At 37.4% G+C, this 17605-nt stretch overlaps 1 protein-coding gene across 9 annotated transcripts in view; it reads left to right on the forward strand.

Moving 5' to 3' along the window:
• STK33 (serine/threonine kinase 33) overlaps positions 1–15568 on the forward strand; it is a 129481-nt gene extending 113913 nt beyond the window's left edge. For all 9 annotated transcript variants that reach the window (XM_032489090.1, XM_032489089.1, XM_032489097.1 and 6 more), the window contains one exon: positions 14755–15568. In XM_032489090.1, coding sequence (XP_032344981.1) covers positions 14755–14967 — 213 coding nt within the window. In that variant the 3' untranslated portion in view covers positions 14968–15568. The remainder of the gene's footprint in view (positions 1–14754) is intronic.
• Positions 15569–17605: the final 2037 nt, after the last annotated feature.

The raw sequence follows: 17605 nt of genomic DNA on the forward strand, positions 1-17605 counted from the left end.
TGACAATGAATATATGTACGTTCATGTATAACTGAAAAATTGTGCTCTACACTGGAATTTGACACAACATTGTAAAATGACTATAACTCAATAAAAAAAGAATACACATGTGTGTGTATATATATATAAAACTGAATCACTTTGGTGTACACTTGAAACATTGTAAATCAACTATACTTCAATAAAAAAATTAAAAATTAAAAAAACAAATTGCACAAACATGAAAACCACAAATATAGAAATTTTAAAAAAAAGAAAGTAAAGTTCTTTCCTTCCTTGAAACTATCATGGTTTAGCTATGTGGCCTACATGCATATTTTAAGATCCGTGATTATATATATATGTACAGGGCAAGGGTCTGCAAACTTTTCCTGTAAAGGAACAGATAGAAAATATTTTAGGCTTTGTGGGCCGTAATAGGCTATGTCACAACTTCTCAACTTTGATGTTATAGCATAAAAATAGGCACAGACAACAAATGAATGAGCATGGCCATGTTCCAACAAAACTACTTACAAAAAACAAGTGGTTTGCCAGATTTGGCCCATGGATCAAAATGGATAATTTTTGTGTTTTACCAGGGCACACAATTTGGAATTGGTTTAGGTATTACCTAGAAAAAAACTTACTGAATTATCTAGTTAATTATTTCTAATTTTATGATAAACTGTTATATAGGTTTATCATTTTAATTTTTGTTTTTGTTCTTTTGGTTTTTGTTCTTTTGTGAATACAATTTAGTAACATTTTGATTAATTCTGGACTGTGTTCTACTCACTCGATATCCTGACAATTTACCCAAACCCTTTTTTCTTGTTCCTGTGTTTGTAGAAAATTTTTCTGTATGTTTGTGCTCTTTCTTGTCTTGAAACCTAATCAACATATTTTAGCTCTTTAATGATTGTACATCCTGCCAGTGGGGGGCTGTGTTTCCCTCCAGGCTGGTAGGCTCTTTGTTGAGGAGTTGCTGCTTTTCAGTTCCTTGAGACCTAGCGACGGGCAGAGCGGAAAGAGGGACCGCGGGTCAGTCCTGAACCGCCCCCTGGAAGGTGCAGTGCGGCTGGCCCACCTTCCGTGCTCAGAATCCTGTCAGAAACCTGCAGAAAGAGACCTGACAGAGTGACCTGGGTGATTTTGATTTACTCATGGGGAACTTCTTCTTCACCTACTTGATAGCAAGTGTCTAGATAATAAGGTTAACATTTATTCAGATATTTTGAAATAACCATATTTTTGCCATAATATAAACATAAATTTACTGAATTCCTTTCATCCTCTCTTGTCTGTTAACAACTCCTGCTGTGCTTAGCAGCTGTGTGTATTTTATATCCTTGTTAAAAAACAATGTCCTAAAAACCCATGTTTGCATTTCTTCATTGAACATAGTTTGAAATTTTTCCTGTTAGCTGACTTGACATTTTATATGTATGCGCACACACACACACATACACACACACATACACACACTCACACATATATACATATACACATGTACATATACTCACACACTCATACACATGCATTACACATTTATACACACATGCATCTACTATATACTCACAGGTGCACAAACATAGATCCATATCTATGCATTCAAACACATGTTATCTTTTGTATTCTTGGAGTATATCTATATTTGTCACTGAATCTGATGTAAAGTGTCCATGTGAACCAAATGTTTGGTTGTCCTCCGTCTCCTTTTCCAGTGCTCTGTCACGTCTCCACTCCTCCCTTCCCTCTGAGAGTCACAGAGTCATGGGACTTGCCATGCTGTTCTCACTACTTCCGATTAGGGAACCGAAGCAGTTGGCATTGGAGGTGCTTAGGGATGCCAGAACTATACCCAGTGGATCGAAAACTTAAGCATATAGATTTCTACTCATCAACAGGAACTTTTCCACCTGCAGTAGAACAGGCTGGAACATGGATAACGTAAACCCCACCTTACAATCACTGAAAGTATTCAAGCAGACTCTGGAAAGCTGCTTGTTATAAGTGCTGTAGCAGGAGTTTCTGCAAGACGGATAGGAGTCTGCCCTGGATGTCCTCTCAGGAACTTCCCCATGCTTAGTTTTGGCTGTGATACCTTGGGAGGAATACCTTACCTTATTTGGGAATTTTTCCAAGCAGTGTTACCCCTGAAAAGAAAGACTTCTTATGCATATTAAGGTTTTTTTCCACAGATTTTTATGAATAAATATTACTTTGTTAATTATATTGAAGTTGAGTTTATGTTAAGGAATGACTTCTTTTTTTTCAAATCTTCATTAACAGTAAATGGAGTGTAAAGGTCTGAAGTGATAACTGAAGATAGGGCTGGCCGTTTGGTCTTGTGTCCACACAGGAGTCACAGAGGAACTAATATTCTTAAGAGTGAAATTGTAATTGTATTAAAAATCATTCTACGAATGTTGAAATATTTCCCATGGGAAAATGTATCTGTTAAAATTAGATTATATGGACAGTTTGATGTGATCAATAATTTACACCTCCTAAATTAAAGAAATGTATACGATTATTTTTCCATTAAAATATTTGAAATTTGACTTTACTTTGAATGGAAATCTGCGGGCAGTTCCTGCTTTCCATTGTGTCATTATTTTGTCTTCTGGAGAATCTCATAAATCCATTTAGAGCTCCTGATTTTGTATTTCTCATAAGCCAGGGTAATCACACTTGTTAGAGAAGTGGCAAAACACTCGGAAAACTAGTCGAGAAAGTGAGGATTTGTTAAAAACAAAAACATTTAAACTAAGCACCTCCTTCTTTCCGTGAGTGACTGTTCCTTAGTTTTAAGTGCCCTGGGCATTATGGAAAATAGTCTGCATCTCCTCATTGTTCGTGTTTGGACTGACGTATCACACTTCGCTTTTTCAAACTTGTTTTCAAATAGTTGGCATTTGGCAGCGTCCTTTTTTCCCTTTCATTTTCAACCTTCAGTCTGTTGTAGGTAATTGTATTTTTTGAAGATAGAAATGTTCTCACCTTGTATGTCTTGTGTTTTACTGACTGGGTACATCTAGATAATGTTTTGTGTTATTAGTAACCCTCTAAATTTTCTCCAGTGGGTTCTTCATCTACTCTATCAGACAGACCCATGACTTTAACTCCTACGGCAGTATTTACTCATCTTCAAATGAGACACTTGGCAGACGATTGCTTATTGCAGGAGCATGCCTTTTGACGTTAGGTCCTTAGTGATTTCTGATAAGTAGACAATACTATCATTATTCATTAAACTCAGAAAACAATTGTAAAGAAATGAATGTCTGTAATTAAAATGCACCTCCCCATAACCGTGGAGGGAGAGACTAGCAACTCTGGATGTGATAGAAGTATATTTGCATTCTAGAATTCTTGCTTCATAAAGGAGAAACTTCTTAGTTGTTAAATTATTTATTGAACACAGCCTTAAATATACTTATATAATGAAAATGGAAGATTTCTGTGATCATTTTTCCTGACTGAAAACATGGTCTTTACAGTATCATAGGAGATGGTACGTGTAGCAGATGCTTTACCTAGTCTAGAAAGGAGAAAGGCATGGTGGCTTAGAAACTTTGAAAAGTTATTTTGATCAATGAAATGTATTCATGTAGCATTTCTTCAGACAAGGAATGTTTGAATTTAAATAAGATTGAAATTCAACGGTTGAACTATGTGGTATATTGACCTGTTGCTATGAGGAAAAAGTCAAGTTTTCTTGGTATTTTAGTGCAGTAGAATAAAAATTTTGTTTTTGTGACAAATTGAATCTTAGTTCCCTGAGCCCATATGAGTCACGTGTAAATTTGGTGGTGCTTCCATGACTTTGGCACACTTTTCTGCTCCAGTGTGGAAGCACTGCAGTCTGGCATGTGTGTCCAGGCACTCTATATAAAATATCATACTGGTTAAAAGCACAGGCTCCAGATCTGGCTGCCTGAACTCAAATCCTGGCTTAACCACTTGCAAGCTTTATGATCTTGGGCAAGTTTCTTGGCCTCCGTTTCCTCATCTCTGAAATGGGAATGATAATAACATCAACCAAGGACTGAATGAAATCATGCATCTTGACTAAGGTAAGCACTCATTAATGTTAGCTGTGACTACTTTTATTGTTATATTGCTAAAGAACTTGCATGGAATATTGCTGAAATTCCATGTTCTTTCCTGCCTGCTTTGAGACACACGTGTGGGAGTAAACTAAGAAATATCATTTTGAAGGTGATACGGAGATGCTTCCAACCTCACTTGCCCTCTGAATTTGGTGAGGTCCCTAGGGCTCTGTGGTTGATTGGATTATTTTTCCCAATGGTTTAATCCCTCTCTGTAAGGGATTTGTTCACTCATACCCTTTACCTTGTGATTTTTCTCCTATTAGAGTAGATGGACATTTTCTCATCTACTGTTGTTGGTCTTAGGTTTGGACTAACAATATTGTTGAGCTGACTTTGGCCAATGGAATGTTAAGAGGTGCAGTGGAAGCAGAGACCTTAGAAGTGTTTGCATGATTTGGCTTGCTCTCTTGCATTTCTGCCTCCTGCCATGAGAAGAACATGCCTGCAGAAGCCACAGTTTCTGGAATCATCTCAGCCTGAAGTCTAGCTTAGCACTGCCAAGCCCTACAGTAATTGGGAACAATGAATGTTTGTTGTTATAACATGGTGAGACTTTTATAGTTCCTTGTTCTGTAGTTGTACAGAAAAGAGTTAACATAGCAGGCCTAACTGCTATCCTTGAAAAGGCTTTCCTTGCAAGGTTGGCCCTTGGCTGGCTTCTGAAACTTAGATTTGGGGACCGTTGCTACCACTAACTGATAAGAAGTGATTCATTGTGCCTAAACAGTGCAAACAGTATGGTTTATGCTGAACACCTGCATTCCTCCTGGGAGTCAGGGATTTTAGTAGGTGCTAGGTAGAGGCTGTCTACATGACTGGCTCAAATAAAAATCCCTTGTGCTACATCTCTAAGAGCTTCGCTGCTTAGCAACGTTTCATATGTGTTGTCAGAATTTGTTGCTGGAGTAATTAAGTGCATCTTGTGTGACTCCTGGGAGAGGACTCTTAGAAGCTTGAACATGGTGTCCACTGGACTTCTCAAGTGCCTTTTCCCTTTGCTAGTTGGGCTCTGCATCTTTCACTATAATAAATTACAGCAATGAGTACAGCTATATGCTGAGTTCTGTAAATCCTCCTAGTGAATCATGGGACCTAGGGACCACCCAGACTCAGTAGCATAGCAGCAATAGCTGACTAATACAGGTACAAGTAAGTAACTATGCTAACATGAATTTTGACGTATTGTTCTTTGATCTAATGCTGCGTGCAATGCCAGTTGCTAGTTTGGATTCATAGGCTTCCAGAAACAACAAGGCTTTTGTCTCTACTTCTGTTCCCAGTAGAACCTCCTGTGTAAGTCTTAGGTTTCACCATGGGTTTAGGCCGACTTTCACAGTTGAAGGAATTTATTAATGAATCCTTTCAAATCATTTCCCTACTTTCCCAAGCCTGGCTTTTGCTCAGCTCCCCTTAGGGTACTATAGCTGTTAGTATATGCTGTGTATATTTTTCCCTATGGAGAACCAATCCGTTGGTTTGGGTTATAACAAATATAGCTCTCTAGTGTCATTTCCCTTCAGCCTGATGAACTTCCTTTGCATTTCTTGTATTGCATGTCTGCTAGTGATGAATTCTCTCAGTTTTCTTTTATCTAAAAATATCTTTATTCTGTCTTGATTTTTGAAGGATGTTTTCTCTGTTTACAGAATTCTAGTTTGACAGATAATTTTGGTCCACACTTTAAAGAGGTTATTCTGCTGCCTTCTAGCGTCCAGATTCTCTGATTAAAAAGTCACTGGTAATTTGAAATATTCTTTCCCTATATGTAATGTGTCACTTTTCTCTGAATGTTTCTAAGATTCTCTCTTTATCTTTGGTTTTTAGCGGTTTGAAAGTGATATTGCTGGGAATGCTCTGAACTTCTTGAATCTGTATTTCTATCTTTTGCCAAGTTTGGAAAATTTTGTCATTATTTTTTTCTTATTATTTTCTGAGACTCTTTAATTTCTCACATGTTAGACTGTCTCATACCATTCTAATAAGTCTCCAGAGCTGTATTAATTTTTTTCAATCTGTTCTTTAAATTGGATACATTCTCCTGATCTGTCTTCAGGTTTTCACTTTCCTCTCTTATCTCCATTTTCCTATTAAACTTACCTAGTGGATATTTAATTTCAGATATATTTTATTCTAAAGTTTGCATTTGGTTCTTTTTTATTATTTCTGTTTCTCTGTGGAGACCTGCTTTATTCATCAGAGAATTTTTCACTTTACATTATTGTTAATAGTGATGATAACTGCTTTAAAATCCTTGTTTGCTAATTCCAACATCTATCTGGGTCATCTCAGGGTCCATCTCTATTGATTATTATATCTGTTGAGTAATTTTGAATTGTATCCTGGACATTGGAAGTATTGTGTTGTGATGACTCTAGATTTGCTTGGTTCCTCCAAAAAGTGTTTATGTTTCTGTTTTAGTAGCAGTTAGTTGATTGGATGAAGACTACAAATTGTCTCTTAGCCAGCAGTTCAAATCTTAGGTAGGCTCATTTATCTTTAGCTGAGCAGAATTTAGGATATCCCTTCTCTGGCTGTCTCCTTTCAGGAGTTCTCTATTCTTTGGATTTGGGGGTTGCTTTGAATTCTGTCCTTTAACTCTTTAGATCAGAGACAGAAAATAGTGAAAGCATCCAGGGTAGAGTGTGGGGGGTGCATTGCCATCAAAGGAGCAACATTTGACATATCAGCAGAAATAATGGAAACCAATGGAATGGAAGGCAATGGAATGACATTAATATAGTGATAAATGGGAAACAAAACAAAAAACCTGCCAACTTGGAATTTTGTATCTAGTGATAATTTCCTTCAAAAATAAACATAAAATAAAAAACGTTTTCAAGTATGTAAAAGATGAGCAAATTTCTTACCAGCATATCTTACTATAAGAAATACTATAAGAAAATTTTCAAGCTGAAACAAAATGATCCCAGATAAAAGTACTGAATTATGGGAAGGTATGAAGGGCATTGGGAAGAGTAAATATGTGAGTAAATATAAAATAATGTCGACTGTTTAAAACAGTAGCTATAATAATGAGATCAAAGCTTTATCTCAATAAACTAGAAAAATAACAGCAAATTAAGCACCCTCCTAACAAAAATTGTAGGAAGGAAATGACTTTTTTCTTTAAATATAATGATGATTTAGTGCTAATACATTAGAAAATGTACATAAAATGGCCAAACTCCTTAAAAAAAAAAAAAAAAACCAAAACAGATACACAAAAATAGAAAACCTAAATAGTTCTTATTTTAAAAACTGAATTTGTAATTAAGAACTTTCTAGTGTAGTGTAGACAATTCCAGTCCCAAATGATTTCACTGGTTAATTCTTACAAATATATAAGGAAGAAAGAAGAGAAAGCTTATTCATACAAACTCTTGAGAATATTTCCCAACTCATTTATAAGGCAAGTGTAACATTAATACCAGAACATGATGGGGATATTATCAGAAAATAAAGTTACTAGTAAATATCTCTCATAAAATATAGACACAAAAATCCCCAAGTTTGATATTAGCAACTGAATCCAGAAATACATTAAAAAGATAATGCATTATGATCAAGTGTATAGTATATCAAGGAATGTAAGTTTGGATTAACATTGAAAAATCAACCAATGTAATTCACCATATTAATAAGTAAATGAGAAAAGCCATATAATTATCTCAGTAATTTTTTTCCTTTCAAGATATTTATTTTTTAAAGCATTTGATAAAATTCAACACTCAAACATGAGGAAAAACCATCAGCAGACTAGGAACAGATGGGAATTTCTTTTACATATGAAGGAATGTTTACCAAAAAAGAATAAAGAAAGAAAGAAAACCCCTCTAAATCTAATATAATTCTTAATGGTGAAATATTGAACACTTTCCCACTGAAGGTAAGAGATAGGCAAGGATGTCCTTTCTATTTCTCCTTAACATTGTACTAGAGGCCTTTGCCAAAGCAACAAGGTAAGAAAAGAAATAAAATTATATAGATTGAAAAAGAAGAATAAAAGTGTGTCTCTTTACAAGTGACATGGTTGTGTACATAGAAAATCCCAAGGAATCATCCAAAAGTGAACTTAAAGTGCAGGATGCAAGATCTCTATACAAAAATTAATTGTATTTTTATATGCTAACAATGAACAACTGGAAAACAAAATTTTAAAAACCATTTAAAGTATTATTGAAAAACGTGAAGTACTTAGTGATAGAGCTAATAAAATGTATGTGAAATATTTATACCAACCCCACAACATGTTGCTGAGTGAAATTGAAGAAGACTGAAATATATGGAGAGCTATACTATGTTCATGGATTGGAAGATCTACTACTTTGTTAAGATGTCAATACTCCCCAAACTGATTTATAATTTTAAAGCAATCCCAAATGAAATCTATAGCTTTTGCTTTTCTGATAGACACTTGATGAGTTGATTATAAAATTTATTTGGGAACACATAAGACCTAGAACAGCCAAAATAACCTGGCTTAAAAGCTAAGTTATAAAACTCCTAGGAGAAAATGTTGCAGAATATCTTCTAAACAGAGTAGTCAAAGATTTCTTAAAACATAGAAAACACTTTAAAAATGGATTGGACTTCATCAAAAGTAAACAGATTTGCTCATCTAAAACATATTAAGAAAAGGAATAGGCAAGCCACAGACAGGGAGAAGATATTTTCAATAAATATATCTGACAAAGGACTTATATCCAGAATATAAAGACAATTCCTACAACTCAGTAATAATAAGACAACTCATTTTTTTAAATGAGCATAAGACTCAAAACAGACACTTCAGATGGGAAGATATACAAGTAGTCAATAAGCATTTGAAAAAATGTGCAACATCATTAGTCATCAAGAAAATGCAAATGATATCAGGAAAAGTTACAATGATAATATCACTACACTCTTTCTAGAATGCCCGTAATTTAAAAGCACTGGCAACTCGAAATTTTAGCAAATATTGGAGCAACAGGAATGTTCCTGCATTGCTGGAGAGAATGCAAAATGGTACAGTTCTTTTGGAACACAGTTGGGCAGTTACTTATAAAGTTAAGCATTTACTTACCATTTACCCAGAAATCCCAAATTTAAGTTCAAAAAAGGATTTCTGGAATATGTTTATAGCAGCTTTATATATAAAAAGAGCCCAAACTGGAAATAGCCCAAATATTCATTAATAGAAGAAAGAACACACAAATTGACCCCATCCATACAATGGAGTACAACTTGGCAATAAAAAGGAATGAACTACTAATATACACAGATTAATCTCAAAAACATGTTATAATACAATGAGAATCTATAACTATCTCAATAAAAATTTCCATTAAAAAACATGTTAAGCAAAAGAAGTCAGACACAGAGAAGTACATACTGTATGTTATTTCATTTATATGAACTTTGAGAAAAGACAAAAATAATTTATGTTGCAAAATATCAAAACTCTTGTTGCCCCAGGCTGGGAGGGAGTTGACTGGGATGTGGCATGAGGGAGCTTCTTGGAGAATTGTTCTATTTCTTGATTGGGGTGTTGGTTATATGGGTCTGTGCATTATCAAAACTCATCAAGCTGTGCATCTGAGGTTTGTACATTCTACTGTATGTAAATTATACTTTAATTAAAAAGAAAAGAGATATTTATATCTTCTCTAATTTGCAAGTTAGATTTTGTTTTCATTAACTCTATACAAGGCCTAGCTCTTTATGTGGACAGCCTTATATAAGAAATCTATATATTTGGAAGTCAATTTCTCTTCTTCCGCTTGCTTTTCTTTCCCTTCCTTCTTCCTTCTGAAAACCACAGAGATGTGAGAGAAAGTGGGTGACCATTGCAAGTAAAACTATAGCTGAAGATCTTAGTATCAGAATATTCTGTCACTTGGACCTTGTGCAGGCCTATAATTTGAATGTGTGACTCTAGAAATGGTTGCTATGGTGATAAACCACTTTACTTAAATAGCATGTATTTTACTCAAAATTCAGAGAAATGGTAACAGTTTCTAGTAATCGTGCACTGGTATTAACTTGCAGGGCTATGCCTAGAGCTTACAGGTTTTGCATCCATTATCACCAGATGAGTTCATCAGGTTAAAGTTATGCCAGTGAATAATGAAATATATATACATATTTAGCCCAATTTTCTTGTGACACATCTCCCATTGCACACATGGAGCCCCGTTTTCAAGATTAATAGTATAATCTGGAGAAATCAGGCCCAGGGTGCTGAATTACTAAGAGATGGAACTGGAGGGAACCTTGTAAGGTCATCATTTCCATACTTCTGCCTCCAGTAGGAATGGCTTTTCTTCAGCAGTCCCAAATGGTAAGAATGTCAAAGATGAGGAACAATTGAAATACTGCTTGGGGGAGCCCCTGGTGTAACCATCCTGACTGCAGCGCTCAGGGATGCTGTTTAGCTCCAGAGTGCTGAAATCTGTCCCCTCTTCATTTTATAGATAGTAATTATATATATATATATATATATACACACACACACACACACACACACACACATATATGTGTGTGTGTATATATATACACACATACATATATATGTGTGTATATATGTATATATATATATATATATAGCCTCTTATTCTTTATATTTTTAGATTGGAGAGCTCTCTTATAAAGAAACCTCTACCCATTAATCCTATCAGTAGCCTATATGTCAACCTTCTCTGGTCCCTTTATATCTATTCAGACTGCTTGCAGTGTTTCAGGTATGAATTTTTCACAATTTTATCTAAGGATAGAATAATTTTTTTCTTTGATTTCTAAGATGCTTTCTGATGATAGCCAGGTTCTCTTGGTCACTGTGAAATGGTGTATTACATCAGTATCTTTAGAGGACAGTCTACAGTGATTTTTAAATCTTCTCTTAGAGAACAGTCTACAGTGAATTTTAGATGGTCTTTTGGATTGATAATGATGGCCAACAGTCTCATAATGATCATTTAGATAGACTCTTTCCTCCTGGAGAAGAATATTGAAATTGCTCTCTCATCTTTCTCCCCCTTATCTTACAATCTTATGGGAGCTCATCACCATCTATACACCTTTCATGACCCAGAAGATCTTAGTAACTTCTGTAGCCTGGGTAATTTAACTTTTCGTTCCTCTGCCCTGTTACTTGCAAAATTATAAAATTGCATCAGTGATAGCATAGATCCCCAAAGAATCCCATCATCTATGAGAGAATAGAAGGAGAAACTTAAATTTTAGATAACCTATAACCTACAAAAGAAATTCTTCAAAAATCCTAGAGAAAAACCTGAAAGTTGGAATCTGCCTTGGCTGCTTATATTCCGAGAAGATGAGAAGCTTGGTTTTGGTAAAGAAAGCTATAGTTTGACCTGAAGGGCACAGTGAGGGCCAGCCTGCATCCATGTTTTGTTAGCATCAGAGAAGAGTTTCAATGAGGGGATATTTAAGAGAGAAGACTCAGTCTTCAGGAAAGCTCTTGTGATTAAACAATAGCACCCTAAACTTAATGCAGCTGCAAATTAGCAAAGAGAAATGCAAAAGTACATGCACACATGATACTTTACAAGCTACACACACATACACAGAAGCTTTTAAGCATTTGCAATAAATATTGCTATCTATTAGAGATAAATAGATTTGCACTGATGTTACCAGGGAGTCAAGGAACATTGTGATTTGTTTAGGTACAGCCAGTTTTAGGCCAGTTTTGATACTCAATCAAAACATGGCTGACTATATTAGTTTTAATATGTATTACATACCAAATTGAAAAAGAAATAGGAAAACAGACACTCATAATGTTGCCAGTAAGAGTATAAGTTGGTACAGCTGCAGTGGAAGGCAGTGTGGTGATCTCTTTCAAAATTACAAATCCATATAACTTTGGACCCAGAAGTTCTAATTCTAAAATATATGCCCTGTAGATATATTTACACATGTACAAAATGACACAAGTACAAGATTATTCACAGCAGCATTATTTGTACTAGTTAAGATTGGAAACAACCTGAATGTCCATTATCAAGGAGCTGGCTAAATAAATTATGGTACATTCAAACAAGAGAATACTGCAGAGCTGAAAGAAGCATGTGAACTCTTTTTTATATTGACATAGAATGATGTTCAAGATAATTGTTAGTTAAAAAAATCGAAGCGTAAATGAGTGATTATTGTGGGCTACCATTTGTGTAAAAAGGTGACAAGAAAGTGCATCAATACACGGACTAGGTTGAACAATACGAAATTGCCATTTTTAGGCTGTTTTTGACTTGTTAAAATGATGACCAGTTCCATTTGGTTCCACCTGATATTTGCTTGAAGTTGCTCAAAAATATCTTTGGAAGTGTACACTGTAAATTGATGGTGTTGGTTGTCTTTGATGGGGGGGGGGAGTGGAGCCGAGTTAAGGAGGGGACAAGGAGGAGATTTTGAGCACTGTGAATATTAAGTCATGGGGAGATACTACCTGCTTGAAAAATAAATCTCTAAAATTATATGTAAGTAAATAAAATAGATAAATGTGGCTAAGTAATATTTTCTCATCTTGCTCTAGAAGGAAGCTGAGAAATACCATGTTTCTACTCTGAAGCAACCAAACATTTTGGTTTAGTTTCTCTCCTTCCAAATTTGCCAGAAAATTATGAGAATTATCTTAAGATAACTAAGAAGAAGCCAGAGCTTCTAGTGTTTTTGGAAAAAAAAGAAGATACCTGTATCACTGATCTTGCCCATACAGATTGTTTCTGAGTATTTCTTCCTGGTGACTTTTAACTTCTGAGTCTACTTTAAGGACTCAAGTACTTAATTAACAATGGAACAGTGAAGAAGAATGCAGATGCTAAACCACATATGAATACAGCACATTGAAAAACAAATGACTGAGTCTCTATCCCTATGCTGTAGATTATGAGTTGTGGTGGGCATGTTGAAAAGCATTTCCTCAACTACTTAGATGGTAACTCAAGAGTGGAAATGTCAAAAGAGAAAGCATTAAACTTGGATTCACCTTTTAAAAGCACATATACGTCAAGTGACTTAAATTTTTATGAATTGAAATTTCCAAGATAGGTTTCCTGTCACAGGGACTAGTCCTGTACTAAACAGAGGAGCTTTTCTTCAGTGGGACATGAGAGCATGAGAGCGATGTGCTCTCACCCTGATGTTCTAAACATAAGGAGCTTTCAGTGAGGAGACACAGCCTGTGTTACTGAATGCTAACACATTGTACGTATTTTCTGTTTCTTGAAAGAATACACAGAGAAGCAACCCAGAAATTTTCTTGAGAAAAGGAATCTATAGAGAAAAGTACCTTTTTACACTTCTAAATTTATACAAATTAATTTTTTAATTAATTACCAGCTCAAGAGTTAGCATACATTGTTACAAAGTCATACATGAGTGATGGTCTGGAGAGGCATGTATTTAGGGGCTGCCTGCAATAAGTAAACAGCACGTCAGTTTTCTCTTTCTTGAAATATAGGTACCAAGAAGCCGTAAATGACCTGAAGTTTTGCTGCAGCCTTTGGAGGGTATTTATTCATTGGACAAATATATATGAAGTGCCTACTACTGTGTTTATAAAACACAGTCACTTGTATCGCAAGAGTGATCAAAACAGACAGACACATACACATCAGGTTTATTTGTTTTGTGTTACATGTAATCTTTTCACAGTCTTTGAAATTTGTTAATCTGATTGTTAACCCTTAGTATACTCACTTTCAGTTAACCAGAGTATTAAACTTATGAGCTCTTTCCCAGATCATTCTAGGTAAATGAGAACTTGCGGAATCTATACCCGCACATCTCACCCCGCTTCCTGCTTGCTTAGGTCTCCTGAGACATTCTCTGATCCTTTAGAACTCTGTCCTCAGCTTCATTTAATGAGAAGTGATCCCTTTTAGAATGGGTCTGAGGTCAAAATGGACTCTGCTTCTTTCATGACAGCCAGGTTAGAAACCATTTCCTCTACTGTGGGGTGAGGCGACCTGAGAAAACACAATTGCCTATTAAAATCCTTTCTACCTGTTTCGTGCTTTAAAGCTCACAGAGTACTTCCATGGCCACCACCTTAGTTCATTCTCATAATAAACCCATGGAGTAAATGTGCAAATACCATTTTCCTTATTTAACAGTGAGGCATCAAGAGTCTAAGAGGTCTACAGACCTGCCAAGAGGTGTGACTGGGATTAGAAGCCAGTCCCTGGAGTCAGTGAAGAGAATGGTGAAGATGTGAGGAGTGGGCGGTATGCAACAACTTTATACCCAGGTTAGGAAGAAGAATCCTGATGTGCTTGTCAGGGAATCCATGCAGATGTCAAAGCTTGTCTAGAAATCTATGCCGAGGAGTGAGCACAGCCATGTCTGGGTAGACTTCCCTGAGTGAGTGGTACTGGATACTTGCTTTCATTTTGCATGGCAGAGGATTTGAAATTGTGCCTGTAGTTTGTTCTCCGCAGACACTAAGCAATTCCGTTTTCTTGAAGATGCTAAAGGAGCTTTCTTTGGCATTTAATAACCATTTCACGATGTGATTAGTGTATATCTCACATCCAAAGAGAGCTCCAACTTGCAAATCCTGGACAACTCTGTAGTCCCCGGTTTCTTTGAATTGATGTATATTGCCTTGTGTCTGAAAATTAATCCAGGACTTTTCTTTGATTTCTAGCCCACTGTTTATGAAAAGACATTTTCTGTGCCCAGTAAGAAGGAAAATATGGATGACTTGGACACCAGTTATTCAAGTTACACATCTAGCAGGCTCCTTCCTGTTGAACTCAAGGGAGAAATGGAGAAACCCGCTGTGACTTCAAGCCAAGGAACAGCAACCAAAGGCACTTCTAAAGCCATTGCCCTGCCTAGAACCAAAAAGAACCTCTAACAATGCTGAATCCTACAAAAACAGAGCTGCTCTTTCTAGTGCTAAAAACAGGGGATAGGAGGAGAAAGGACAATACTATGTCGAGCTTTTAGCCTTTTAGCTGCGCTGAGCCCTGCCACGTGTTTTCACCAGTTTGAAATTGAAGCTAGTTCTCTCCAAAGCAGCATAGTGTTAAAGGGCTGAAACCACCAGGCTGGATGGCGCGTGCAGCCGAAATCAGCTCCAAGTGTTCTTGAGAGTTGTTTAGAGGAACAGATGCCCTCAAAGCAAGGCTGTGGGCACACTGGCCCAGTTTTACGTCAAATTCTTACATTTAGGCACAATTACTTAAGGGGAAAATGAGAGCCAAATATGGTCACGGAGGGTCCAAATGATTATGTGCACTTTGCACTGGAAGATTTGTTAGGAAATTACTAATAAACCTGCCACAGGCATAACAGAAGTGCTTCAGCCATTCATGTGTGTTCTTGTGATTTTAGGTTGCTGTAGATTGTTTAAGACAACTTATTTTAAATGTAGAAAAGAAGATTTTGTAACTGCTTGCCCTTAACTTGCTGCTAAATTCCCAGTGTGTTGATTGAATCAATAAAAACCCAGATGTTACCCCTGCACGTTAATGTTTATGTGAATAAGAGTTGACTATAACAAGGTCCTCTAAGCCCGCAGAAACAAATTTTGAGGTTGGCCTGCTGCTTACTGCAAAGCGAGGCACATATTTTGGGGGAAGGGCAGGAGGCTGGACACGGGAGAAAATACATCACACCTGTGAGTATTAGAGGTCCCTCCTTTCCACCCAGACAAATTGTTTTGCCATTCTAGGTCACACTGGGTGAAGAGATGCTTCACTTGGCCTCACAAACAAACTCTAAGGAAGCAATCTGCATCTGCTTTTACTTTTATAAAGTAGTAACCTTGTTTCATTCCAGCCCCTCGTGGGACTGTCCTTTCAGCCTCCAAAATGGCCCGCACCCGGACAGCGGAGCAGGGACAAGTTGCGTATGCATCCCCTCGATGGCCGACGGCAGTACATGTGCTTCTTGAGACTAATTTCGAAGACACCATCCAGCTCTCGAATGGGCCAGAAATAACACTGCCATGTGCTGCCCCTGGCTGAGTAGTTTGGGTGGAATTTTCTCAGTGCCTTCAGTGTACTTCCCGGGGGGAATCTGCCAACCAAAATGTAGCTAGTGTACATGGTTGAGACTATTTTAAAATTGGAGGGGGGGATGCTATAATATAGCTCAGTGGTACAGCGTGTGCTTAACATGCATGAGGTCCTGGGTTCAATCCTCAGTACCTCCGTTAAAAATAAATAGATAAATAAACAAACCTAATTACAACCCCCCCCAAAAACAAACAAAAACGGGTTGACCGCTTCTTCAAAGTTTCTGTCCTTCCTAATTGTTATTTCCAGTCCTACCAGGAGCCTGTAAACCATCTCCTCTCCCGGATTAGTGAGCCAGCTTTGAGGAGCATGTCCTGCTCACCTGCAGAGAAGCCGGCTTCAGGGCTGAGTGGAGGTTTGCCTTTCCTAGCGGTACTCCCGGAGGCAGAGGTGAGGACTGGCATCTGGTCTCCTGGTAGAAAAGCCAGCTGACACGGTGGCTTTGATTCTGTCGATCCCCTGGGCCCCCAGATGGAACATTCCCTTTGTTCAAAATGCTCTTTGTTTCATTGTAAGACCATCTTCTGTATCACGTAGCGGAGAACTCTGTTGTTAAATTGCATCGCATCCAAATTTCTAGCTACTTTTCTCTTCTGTCTTAAATTAGTGAGTCTGCTCAGTAAACTTGAGCCAAGGTCCAGAACTAAGCACTAAGTGAAAGGTAAGTGCAGTTTGTAACCCTTCAGCGTGTCTGCACCGGGACAGGCCACTGTCCTTCTGCCCTAAGGGGCATCCCATTAGCTCTCCTCTGTCTGGACCTTCATTTGACGTAGAATCACTTTGACAGGAACTTAGCTCACCCTTTCTAAAGGGAATTTTCGTATCACTTTTATTTGTTATTTATTTTTTGGAACGTGCTGGCCAGGCCATGTCTGAGCTGTGTTTTCCACCTGTTGTACCTCTTTAACAGCTAGAGCTCTGTGGCCTTGCTTTCTCTATTTGTGTTCATGGCTGTGAAAATAGTCGCTCTTCTGTTTCAGATTTGTTTTCAGTGACGGATAGGTTACCTCCAAGGCGTTGGTAGCCATCACTGTGACACTCCTCTGTACCACAGCATGGAGGGCTGGGCTCTGTTATGACCCACAAGGACATACTCTGCCTAGGACAGTGCACAGCGAGTGTTATTTCCAAGGAATGCAAATGCTGATCAACACCTCGATTCCCATAACAGACAAGTCCAGGCAGGAGGAATACGATAAAAGATAAATGCAGGCTTGGGGCTGGGGGAAGTTCAGCTGCGGAGAACAGAAGATGATGTCAGAGAAGGACTTAAATCAGGGAAGAAAGGAAAATGGGTTGGAGTCAGGGGAGCAAAAAGAGAGTAAAGTATAATTAATAAGGAACACTGATTGGCTGACACACATGGTTCTGCCAAACTCGGAAGCAGGAGTCAGGGGAGGGAAGTGCTCTCGAAGCAGTGGTCCTTGCCCCAGGCCAGGCTGCAGTAGGACCGGGCCTCCTGTGGCCGGAACG

The sequence above is a fragment of the Camelus ferus genome, chromosome 10, assembly GCF_009834535.1.
Source record: "Camelus ferus isolate YT-003-E chromosome 10, BCGSAC_Cfer_1.0, whole genome shotgun sequence".
NCBI lineage: Eukaryota > Metazoa > Chordata > Mammalia > Artiodactyla > Camelidae > Camelus > Camelus ferus.